At 40.0% G+C, this 12,195-nt stretch overlaps 2 protein-coding genes across 2 annotated transcripts in view; one reads left to right on the top strand and one right to left on the bottom strand.

Annotated features, from left to right (window-relative positions):
• Positions 1-3,724, top strand: part of LOC107697254 (docking protein 1-like) — a 35,804-nt gene extending 32,080 nt beyond the window's left edge. The window contains exon 5 of the mRNA XM_016497970.1: positions 2,040-3,724. Coding sequence (XP_016353456.1) covers positions 2,040-3,149 — 1,110 coding nt within the window. The 3' untranslated portion in view covers positions 3,150-3,724. The remainder of the gene's footprint in view (positions 1-2,039) is intronic.
• A 1,897-nt stretch (positions 3,725-5,621) lies between these two features.
• Positions 5,622-12,195, bottom strand: part of LOC107697249 (meiosis 1 arrest protein-like) — a 15,328-nt gene continuing 8,754 nt past the window's right edge. The window contains exons 4-7 of the mRNA XM_016497962.1: positions 10,867-11,008; positions 10,548-10,745; positions 8,413-8,598; positions 5,622-7,101 (exon numbers count right to left, since the gene is read on the bottom strand). Of these exons, the coding sequence (XP_016353448.1) occupies positions 6,934-7,101; positions 8,413-8,598; positions 10,548-10,745; positions 10,867-11,008 (694 nt within the window). The 3' untranslated portion in view covers positions 5,622-6,933. The remainder of the gene's footprint in view (positions 7,102-8,412; positions 8,599-10,547; positions 10,746-10,866; positions 11,009-12,195) is intronic.

Genomic DNA, 12,195 nt, shown 5'->3' on the forward strand with positions numbered 1-12,195 from the left:
GCTTTTCTCTTCGCTTTCACAAACCGATCCATCTCCCATTCTAAGTTACGTCCTTTGGCTGTTTACTGTTTTATTTCTTTTCTTTTTCTGCTGATGGCCCGCGCTCGACTTGAAGCAGCGCTGCTTAGACCGATGGGTGTGTGTCATCAAAGTACTGCGAGAGCTATAAGAGAGCGCGGACGTCTCCTTATGCTTTCTCTCATCGTACTTTGATGTCATACACCGATCTGATCTTCAAGTCCAACACACCTCTTTACTCTCGCGTTTCACGTGACCGTGTAATCGCAGCCTCTTTCATAGTTTTTTCATATTGCGATATTATCGCAAATGCAATTAATCTTTCAGCCCTAGCGCTCATGATAACTGATTAAACCGCTCACACTGCACAAGGTTGGTCTGCAGCAGTGCAGAGATCGTTTCCGCACTGAGTCTATTTTTGCTGCGCTGCAAGTGCAAAATTAAAGTAACAGCGCATGGATTGCGGTGAATATGAACATGGATTGACACGAAAATGTAGTAATTACACCATAAATGCTTATAATTAAAGTCTACTGTGTTTCACAGTCAACACATAGGCTATGGCTTTTTTGCTAGCTTTAAAGGAAAAGAGCACTTTTAGATAAGGCAATAATAGATGGCACTCGTGGAGGTAGTAAAACAAAGCTCTTTATGAACCGCAGGATTGCTTGTAATAAAGAATTAAATGCAAAAGGCAGTAGAGCTGACTGACTGTTTCTGTCAATGGTAAGTTTTGGATTTGTTTGATAATGTAAGAAAAGTAGTTTAAATGTTTTGCCACTTGCTTGAGCAACTTAATATATCAATCTAGAATAAAGCATTGAATAATGTGTTTCTTATATTTATTGCATATAAACACATCTATGAAAGATTGTATTAATGTACTGTGTAAAAAAAAAAGAATCACAATGGTTTTGGATTTGACATCAAAATAATGGATAAATGTTGTGTTTGTAAACATCCCTGGATCAGTTGCAGACTCCTGTGTGAAAGCACAGTCCGTGCTGCTTCTGCACCACTTACGTACTGCACATGGACTGCATACACATACACACTGCAAACGGAGTATGTGTGAACCTGGTGTAAAAGGCCGCCTCACATACAGCTCACGAAATCAGGCTTGTGCTGTGTGTAAGTTAGTGTGCCACAAGTGCACGGTTGTCAAAACAAAAATGCAGTGCATGATCAAACATTTAAGTGAGATAAATATATATTTTTGAAAAATGTCTAAAAAAAATCCCCTCCTCCACCCCTCAAAATAAAAAATCCCCCTTCACAAGAGTCACCTAAGAGGGGAATTAATTTTCAAAAATTAAATTCAGGCCCTGAATAAATGTCTAAAAATCTTGATTGGATCATCACTATAAATAATTCTACATGATAAAAAGAAGGCTTTAAAAAGATCTATATCGGTGATCGTATCTGAAGATACTGCTTTCTGTGATCGGCCTCAAAAATCCTGATCGGAGCACCCCTAATAATGGCTGTTTATTAGTACTTGTAAAGCATATATTAATTCCTTATTCTGCATGGCCATATTTTAGATCCCATAATACTACCCCATACCTAAACGTAACTACCTTACTAACTATTAATAAGTAGAAAATTAAGAGTTTGAGGCAAAAGTTGTAGTTAATAGTTAATATTGAGAATGTGTCCCCAAAATAAAATGTGACTGGAAAGATTAATAAGCCCAGTGTGCTGGGTCCCTTTTTTCCCCAACTGTTAAAAATATGTTTTAACAAATAAAAACTGAAATTTTGGAAAATAAATAAATAAAACTAAAACACTATTAATACAACTACTAAAATTAATATAAAAACTGAAAATATAAAGTATAATCTAATAAAACATAATCTATATAATTAAATCTGTAGTAGTATATAAATAATACAAAAATAATATATGATGACATTTATTTAAAGAAGGTTCATTCAAAAAGCAAGTTTAATGTCCATGTGCATAAGTGAATAAAACAAAAGTAACAAAATATCCCAAACACTTTGTCACATTCTCTGCAGGTTATGTTCTCTTTTGAAGCCGGACGAAGATGTGAATCTGGGCCGGGGAACTTCACCTTCGAGACGAAGCAGGGAAATGAAATATTCCACATTGTTGAGGAATCCATTCGGGAGCAGAAAGCCCAAGCTGAAGAACGACACCAAAGTTGTCCATCATTAGACTCAGACTGCCCAGCTCTCCAGCAGATCCGTGCTGCCATCTCAGAAGCAAACAGTCGTGAACCAGATGGAGATTCTGGTGGTAGCAAGCCTGGGTCTGCAGATGGTGTCTTTGGTAGAAAGGAGAACGATGGGAAAAATTTAAAGGGCCGAAGCCTTCCAGAGCCGCCACCTCCCGTTGGTGGGACCCCGCCGCGATCTCCCATGCCACGTGGGTCCAAAAATCTGTTAGAGGACCAAGGGAGTCTATACTCGGAGCCTGCTGACTCGGTTCGTTCGCCGCCCAGTCCAGGAGACTGTTTGTACTCGGACCCGGTGGACAGTATCAAAGTCATGCCCACTCCTAACCCACGTCTCAGGCCGACTGGCGACGATGGGGGTAGCCGCCACCCAGGCATCAAGCCTGATCCATTCTATTCAGACATCTATGATCAGATCAGTCTGGACTTGGTGCAGAGGACAGTGGGATTGGGACTCGATGGGCGAAGCAGGCACCCTGCAGATGGAGGTCCTACAGAGCACATCTACGATGAGCCAGAGGGACGTGCTGGATCTGCACTGCCTATTATCACGCTTTATGATGAAGCACGGTTGGAAATGCATCCCTGGAGAACCAGGGGAACGGAGGAGCCTCAAGGTCACGAGGTGGCTCAACAACCACTGCCAGTGCCCAGACCAAAAGGCCCCAAACCTGTCACAGCACCCAAACCAGGCAAAGTAGCACTGCCCAAGAAAGACCCTCCTCCGTTGCCTCAAATTAAAGGCAGTGCTAACCTGAACAACAATAACAGTAGCAACAGCCATAACAGCACGGAAGGTGGCAGAAGAGGTGCTGGTGCAGGAAATGTGGAGATTTACAGTAAAGTATCTAGACATCAGCCACCTCCAAATGCGTGGCATCCTACCATGCAGTCTCCAGACATCATCTATGACAACTTAGGTGACATTTGACCTAACCTTTCAATTTAGGCAGTCTGGTCTCCTTTTCCTTAACCCTTAGATCTTTAATTGAAGGAAATGCGTTTATGGTTAACAAGGGAGCGCTCAGCATCAGTGCTCGGATTGCAACCTCAGTCATATAGTCACTGACTGTCAAAATGATTGAGAGCTAAGACTGTACAAAACTTTTATATGGATAATGCCCTCTGAAAGGGCTTGTACTGGCACATGCCAGATTTTTGCACTTTTTGGGCAAAGTAATCCTGTTTTGTAAATTTGAGTCTGTGACTTTTGTATCGGAAGAGATTATGAAGCACTTGTCATAACACTCGGCTCCCTGGAGAATCGAGTGTTGTTGTGTGAACGTTATCTGCCAGATGTAATTTAATGGTTAAAGTGCAAAGACAAAAAGGTCAGTTTTTGCACGTACAAACCTTGAATTGTTTTGCATGGGGATTGTAGCAAAAGGATACTAATCCACTGCTCTGAGAGTGCGTGTGTGTGTGTTTTATATGTATGTGCGTATGTGAATGAGTCAGCAGCTGTGCTGTTGTTTAACATGATGACGATGATAATAAAAATTATAGTACAAGAGAATTCTCTAGTTATTCTTACTTTTCCATTTCCAAAAATGTACAAGTACATGTACATATCGAAGGAAAAATCTGGACTTGGTTTGTAAACAGGGCATGAAATCACCCTGAATGCCCGAGCCTTCACTCTCAGTCCCTTATTCATCTAGTCCTCTGTTGTCCTGAACAGTGTCTGACATCTGAGGGATAATCCTGATGCAAAGTGAATATTAACCATCTGTGTAAAATAGGGGCCTTACTTCAAATGGGAGTTGAATGTTGGCTGAGTTAATATGTGTCTGCCTGGCAGTGTGTGAAGGTACAGACTGTTCCCTGTCCTGTTTTCTTTCTCATTCGCCCTCTCACTCATTTCCTTTTGTCCTCTCTCCAGTCTCCCCAAGTCTTTTCTTTCAGTTTTTTTCTTTTGAGCAGACCGCCAAAATCTGATCTATTCATCACATTCTGCTGTATTTTTTCAACGTGTAGTGCTCTTAAGCAGAAAAGCAGTGAATGTGTTGACAGAGCAGAGACCTTCATCTAAAAAGAATGCATTTATTTGGTCCAAGGTCTGACTTGTTTAAAAAGCATAGTTTACCATCATACTGGGTTGCAGTGTTTAATTTTAACAGCGGATTACTCATAGGTATTAATAAAGGAAGTGGACTGACAACACCTCTTTTCCCCTCTTTTCTTATCATCGTCATTTGCAATCGGTATAGTTTTTAATTTAGTTTGACAGTTATTTGTTTATTTAGTTACTTGTTGTTGGATATAATACAAACATACTGAATAAATATTTGAGACAAGCAAAAATTTTTGCAAACTTGGTTCATCATGCTAAACAGATGCTTTCTATTAAGAGACCTGTTACCACTTGAGCTTTAAATAGTGTATGTGTTTTAAGGAGGTCAAGTTATCAGTTTCAGTTTTGGCATCATGTGAATAAAAAAAGGTATACATTGGTTCAGTTTGGATGCACTTCTCATGTTGTACTAGTTCCTGTTTTCTTGAATGTTCCGTTTATGTTTTCGTTCCGCTGGCCACTTGATGTTTGGATAACCAAACGGAAAACAGAACTGAGCTGTTGTTCTCTGAAGTATGAAGCAAATGATGGGGAAGTGCATTCGTTACATCTTTCAACTAAAATTGAAATACAAGTATCTCATAGGTTAAAATAAAATCTGTACTGTACTTGAAGTACACATCATTGAACATCATTTTTGCATTAATCACCTGTGTATTATTAAATACATAAAATGAACTTTTAACAAAAAGTTTGTAGTATGCACATTGGGAAATAATTAACAAATATTTAACATTTAATTGAAATTTTTTTTCTTATTACTGATTCTTAGTGTAATTAATAATATAATTGATATAGACAGCATTAAGGTATAGTAAATATAAATTATACTGTTAATCTACTGTATGTGTTATGTAGTTATATATTGATTTTGAAAAACTGAGATTGCTAACATCGTTCCTTTAAAAAAATATGATACAGTCAAATTTTAACAGTTTTTTTTAATGGATTATTACCATTTGATTTCTCCCCCATCCAGTTTTTACAACTTTTAGGCTTGCCTGTTTGATTTCATTCTCATGCAAAATGTCAGTTTTTAAGGTGTTTTATTTTTAAAAGGGCAACAGCAAAACATTAAACAACATCGATTAATAATTTTCAAACCATTTATAATATAGTGTTAATAAAAATATAGAAGTAATGTATATAAATAAAAAGTGTTTACAAAGATTAACAAGACTAAAAAATGATTACAATGAATATTCTTAACGCAGGCTAAACATTAGTTAACCAGAAGTAGAGAGACATTTGCAAAACAATTTCAAAATAAGAGAAAAACTCCCTACTGAATCTCTTTCGTAACAGCTGAAAAAGTTAGGAAATCGTGAACGTAAAATATGAAAAAGGAGGGGAAAATGACGCGAGATCCACTCTCTATGTCTGCTTTTTGTGCCGTTTGCACAATGCCAAACCTCAGCATGATGTCATAAAGACAAGGCGTAGGTGGTGCCAGGTGGGTGGAATAGCGGAAAACTTAATGAGGCAATACTGATGGGGTCTAGTAAGAGAGGCCCATTGAGTAATATTAGAGCTCTGAACTCATTCTGCATTCAGAATCACGTCCCACAGCTCTTGCAACTCTAAACCAGCGCCTCCAAAGCTGAACCTTGTTCTGAGAGGTCACGGGGCTAGACAGAGCGACCTCTTTCTTTCTTTTCCCCTCTCTTCGCTTTCTGTAACTCATTGAAGGCCTTGAATTCCTGCTCAGCTGAGTACAGTGTGTCTCCCTTGGGGCTGCACTGGAGGCTTCCATAAAGGAAGACAATGGCTCTACTTTTCCACTACTCTGGCCTTCTTCCTCCTCAACTCTCTACAGAGCCTTCTAGCCACAGCATTTAAACTGAGAAGGCAGTTCTCTCTCTATAAACAGCCTTTCTTCTTGTCTTTTTACAATTCTGTGGTTTTGTATTTGATTTCTTTTTGCAGCCTCAGCAGTTCACAATTATATTTTTTTTCCCAGTTGCGGTGCAGGCTTTGTTAAACCATATGGAACGACGTTGGTTTAATTACGTCTCCAAGAGTGAAATCATGCTAGTTACTATGAGGACTGGTTTAATTGCAAACATCAGGGTAACAAAACAGCTTGTTTTTTGCATACTGAGTGTCTGAAATATGAGGGTTGATTTTGCAGTGTCAGTCTCAAAGTTGCTGAAGTTTTTATTTGGAGAAGTAATGAGGTTATTTAATCTGTGCTGTGATGTTTTTCAGATTTAAGAAGATAAATCGAGCTTTGATGTTGCACTACTAAACTGTATTCTGAAAACCGAACAATTGACTTAACCTAGCCAGCCCTCGTCTTGTTAGAAATAAGGTATGGTCTGTATAGCTAGCTTAAGGTTTGAGTGTTTAAAGGAAATATATTGAGTGTTTAAAACTTGCTCTGCGTTAGATGAGAGAATCTAAATTCTGTACTGTTCTCCATTGCACAGTACAGTGTTCTCTGAATAGTAAACCAAATTTGTATAGCAAATATATTTTTCAAATTAGCTGTACATATAATAAGTGTATATCAGGTCATGTGCAAAAATGTAACATCCTGTCTGTGGGAGTTTAGAAACTGTTGGTGTCAGTCAGTGTGAGTGTGAATGTGAATGTGCAATTTCCTCTTATAGTGAAAGTTTTATACTTTCTCTCTTTCTCCTTACTGGATCATCAAAGGGTCTTCCTCCTCATAGTTGTCCTGGAAAAAGAGGGCAGGAGCACAGGGTCGCGAGTGGCTGAGGGTTAGTAAACGGCGAGGCATCTTGTTTAAAGGGATGGAAGGCAGCGGGGCCACTGTGGCTCGCACGCGACTCTGAGACTGCCGACCCTGCCAACCAAAAATGACAAGAGAAAAATGAAGAGAGTAAGGAACAGCAAAACATAAAAAATAAAATAAAATAAAAATCTCTGTAACAGTATTTGTTGGTGCGCTTTGTTTTTGACTGCAACCAAAGTCTTGAATGACTTGAATGTCTGTTTAGCTTCTCCTCCAAGCCTAACTGTAAGTGTCATTGTGACCTTCTAACACTTCTCTGTGTATGCAGCTTTAGCCCCTTTAGGCAAAATTTCCTAAAATTGGTTAAACTCTAATTTTGAAACAAAGAACAATATGATGTAAAAACAAATAATAAATGTTCATAAGAGAAGTTTTTGCACTATTTCTAGGTCACTAATCAAATTAGTAAATTTACATGTGATCATGTGACACTTTGTACTGATGATCAGATGTTCCATTTCCACTGAAGCTCAGGATGCTCTTTGGATCATCTCAAATCATGCTGGAGAACATGATCAGGTTTGACAAACTCCTTATCAACTGGTGGAACTTGCATGCTTTATATAAAACATAAATCACTCTTGTCACATTTGTTCCTCAGTGCACTAGCATAATCACTACATTTTTTGTGTTTTGAATTTGCAGCATATCGTTCTATCGATCATAAATATATTTATGATAGCGTGACATCACAAAGTGCTTGTGGCTGGAAAATCGGTCATGTTGAGTCTGATTGTGGAGAGTTCCAAAATAGGGACCAGTTTATTTTGACTACTCTATCGTTTTCATTCTCCCTTTTGCTCTTTTTTTTTTTTGTCTTCCCCTTGCGTGGGTGTTTCAATATTAGGCCAGTGCTTGGTTTCGTTTTTGCTCTCTGGGGCAATAATTTCCCCCTTTCAACATCACACACACACACACACACTTCCTCTCTATTTATTTGCATTTTAGTTTTTCTAAAATTTGTATTCAGATTTAGAGCTCAACTAAAATGGCACAATGTAGTGTTTGAAAGTTCCTAAAGCTTGACAAACACCTCACCTGATTACATCTAATCTATTTAGGTCAACTTATGTCAACACTACTGACACCGTATCAGAGAGGTTTATCATATCTCAGTTTTTTATAATGAAGGTATGATAAAACTGCATTATTTCTTCAATTTCCCCTAGAGCATCAAGAAGTTAATCAAAAGTCATTATAATACCAATAATTCTACAGCTATCAACTCCAAATCACTGTCCAAAACTCCAATTATAGCAAACTGCAGATCAAATACTAGTCAACACAGATCTTCTGTTCTATTCTACTATCTTATGGCGTTTTTTTTTTTTTTGACATTTTGTTCCATTCTACTCCTCTAACCTGACGCTGTGTAGAGCCCTCTGGTGGTCGACTGGCGCCCCTGCGATGGCCGCGGCCCTGGCCTTGTGCTCCAAATGGTTGTGATGAGCGGGTGAGCAAACCTCTAATTCTAAGGTGTGGGTAAAGGTTGGAGTCCAGACAGAGAGGGTTAAAGACAGCGTCTTTCTCAAGCTGATCCAGGGAGCTCTGGAAACAGTGGTCACAAGATCGTCATAGAGGTGTAATATCAAAGATGATTATGATCAGTTTGTAAAGTGTAAGTGATCTTATTTACTTAATTTCCCCTCAAGTCGTTTCAAACCTGTATGACTTACTTTCTACTGTAGAACATAAAAGAAGATATAATTCAGAAAAATGTCTCAGTGCTTTTTTAACCATGCAATACTGGACCTTAACCTTCTTCAACATTCTTCATTTGAAGAAAAACAAGTTGTGACGAGTGGGGCAGGGCCGAGAGCCGTGGGAACGGAGCGAGGCCGGTGGAGTAAGTGATAATGCATGACACCTGCGCCACTCACCGGTCTCGAGCCCCACGGAGGAGCTCCGGAAGGATAAAAGGAGGAGTGACGACAGTGCAAGACAAGAGAGGACTAGGCCTGGACTTTATTTTGTGTTTTGGTTCTGTTTGTGAGCGGCAGTCGTCCGTGAGGGGCTGTCGCGGTATTTTGTGTTTGTTTATTTTATTATTAAAGTTTTGTTTAAATGTTCGCCGGTTCTTGCCTCCTTCTTCCTGATCTACGAACTTTGTTACATTGGTGCCGAAACCCGGGAGGAAGGAGGGACACGCTGTCAGAGAGCCCTCGCCGCTGTGGTGAATCCTCGGTGCCATCGAGCATGGCGGAGCAGTCTGCCGCCATGAACGCTCAAGGCGGTGGGCTGGAGTGAGTTGCCGGGGGGGCGGACAAACTCACTGCCGGCTGCCTGGGTTGTGGAGGGACGGCTGCCGTCCGTGAGGGAGCGGAGGAGTCACCGCCGTTCGCCTGCTGCCATCCGCCATGATGGGGAGTAGCAGGGAACGGGGGACTCCTGCCGGCTGCCCCGAACCCGGAGGAGCCGTCGCCGTCCACCGGGCAGCGGAGGAGTGTCGGGCCATCCACCGAGGGCTATCCAGTGCCGCCGCCAGGCATCTCAGAAGAGTTTACCCAGCTGGTGGAGGGCCGAGCGGCAGTGTGTCTGGGAACCGGAACAAGAATTTTTATTTTTCCTCTCTCCCCTCTCTCGTCTCTGTCTCTCCTCATCCTTCCGTCTCCTTTTCTCTTGCCTCATCTGTCTGTCCTTACCCCCAGGTACGCCGCAGCCGTCGTGATCGGCTCCCCCCGGAGCACGACACCTGCGCCACTCACCGGTCTCGAGTCCCACGGAGGAGCTCCGGAGGGATAAAAGGAGGAGTGACGACCAGAGAGGACCAGGCCTGGACTTTATTTTGTGTTTTGGTTCTGTTTGTGTGCAGCAGTCGTCCGTGAGGGGCTGCCGCGGTATTTTGTGTTTGTTTATTTTATTATTAAAGTTTTGTTTAAATGTTCGCCGGTTCCCGCCTCCTTCTTCCCCATCTACGAACGTTGTTACACAAGTCATACAGGTTTAAAGGCCCGTTCACACCAAGCACGACAATGATAAAGATAACTATAAAGATATAGTTCTAAAAATCGTTCTCAATATTAAAGAATAGGAGAATCCACACCACAGCTATAACGATCAAGGCACAGAGAAACAATATCGTTTTAATCACTTCCAGAATTATTTTTTTTCAGCTGATGAATGATAAAAACATTGAAAACCAATCAGAACTCATCCTGCTATAACGAGATCGATAATTTAAAGCAGCAGACGAGCATGCGCTTACAGATGATATCGTTCGCTGGTGTGGACGCTAATATCATTATCTTTATAGTTATCATTCTTGGTGTGAACGGGGCTTAGAGTGACATTAGGATTAGTAAATGATGACAGAATTGTTATTTTAGGATGAACTATCCCTTTAATAAAACTAATTATTCTCATTACAGAGATCCAGTTGTTGATGCTAAATATTAGAATTGAGTTGTGTTTGAGCCATTCAGTGAATTTTACACCAAGTTTGTATGTCAGGGCCATGCACTACTAGTCTATAATGTCTGTCTATAATGTAATGGTACCTCCACAGAGGCAAGTGCAGGAAGTGGCGGGTCCTCCATTGAGACAGGCAGGCAGCAGGGTAGCGTAAGTTCTCGTGTCAGCACAGGTTTCAAAAGCAGAGAGAGTGAACCAGAGGACTGAAGTATATAGTAGGAGAACACAGCAGAACCTGAACCTGACCCCGACTCTGAGCGCACCAAAAGGAACCAGTCACAGGTCTAAGTAAACAAAAATATTCAGGTTTTTAACAACATTTTCAGATCCCTTACATAACAGATTATCACACAGCTGTGCTCTATGAACACACACAAACAAACACACACACAGTCAGACACTGACTTTTAGTATGTGGCAGAGAGCATGAAATGTCTGTTGGTTTGTTTCCATTTCATCCCAGTCCAGCTGCCAGCATGAGGTTGGTTTGATGATAAGTGGTAGTCCATACAGCACAGACTGACACACTCCACTGGCATGAAGAACTCTACATAACACACACACACACACAACAGCAAAATCTGAATGTTTATTTTTTTAGATTGATGCTTAATTATTGAATTAAACTATTATTACTATTAGTATTATTACTATTAATACTAAAATAAAATAATTGTTTTCTATTTTACTATATTTAAAAATGAATTTTCAAAAGCCTTTACTCCAGTCTTCAGTGTCACATCATCCTTCAGAAATCATTCTAATATGCTGATTTGGTACAATAAGAAAGTAAAATTTCTTATTATCATCAACATTGAAAACAGTTGTGCTGCTTAATATTTTTGTGGAAGCCATGATACATTGATATCAGGATTATTTGATGAATTGAATGTTTGGAAAAGAACAGTATGTAATCAAATCCGAAATCATTTTAACTTCTGCCACTTTTGACTAATAGAATGCACCCTTGTTGAATAAAAGCATTAATTTCTTAAAAGAGGTAAACGTCTCACAAACCCTGTCTGAGTAAAACTGACAAAAAGATGCACGTGTGTGAAGCACATGTGTGAAAGGGAATTATGCAAGTATATGTCATATTGGCCCATAATGACTAGGTGGGGACAAGTAGTATGATTGTATCACAGTGCCCAGAAGAATGACCTCATGTGCATGAAAATCATATGCAAAACTCTCAAGGGGAATACAATGTATGACTGTGTGTGGGACACAGAAGACTCAAACACAGAGCTGTCTGTTTGATAAAAACCTGACTCCATCATATTGACTTTTGCATAGTCCGTTTTTTTCTTCTCCCCTTCACACTCACACAGCATACTTGTACATTAACTATATTTTAGAGTTGTTGTGTTCCTGTTGAATATACTGTATATGAACATAGTCATCACTATTGTGGACTTTCCTAGATCTGTGATATATTAAAAATATATAACATCACAGCAGTCTGGGAACTCTGATTAAACACTATTCACAAAAAAAGTCAAAGTGATGCTTAAAGGGGTCATATGATGCGATTTCAATTTTTCCTTTCTCTTTGAAGTGTTACAAGCTCTTGGTGCATAAAGAAGATCCTTCATCAAATCCGCCGGCCGCCGCTCACTCAAGGCCGCTGTGTATGACGCTGTGTGTTTCGTTGTGAAAGTGAACTGCTTTGTTTGGCCTTCCAAAAGAGGACACGACTAGAAATCAGTGGTTAAGTTGTATTTACAACACTGT

The sequence above is a fragment of the Sinocyclocheilus anshuiensis genome, unplaced genomic scaffold, assembly GCF_001515605.1.
Source record: "Sinocyclocheilus anshuiensis isolate Anshui unplaced genomic scaffold, SAMN03320099.WGS_v1.1 scaffold1778, whole genome shotgun sequence".
Lineage (NCBI taxonomy): Eukaryota > Metazoa > Chordata > Actinopteri > Cypriniformes > Cyprinidae > Sinocyclocheilus > Sinocyclocheilus anshuiensis.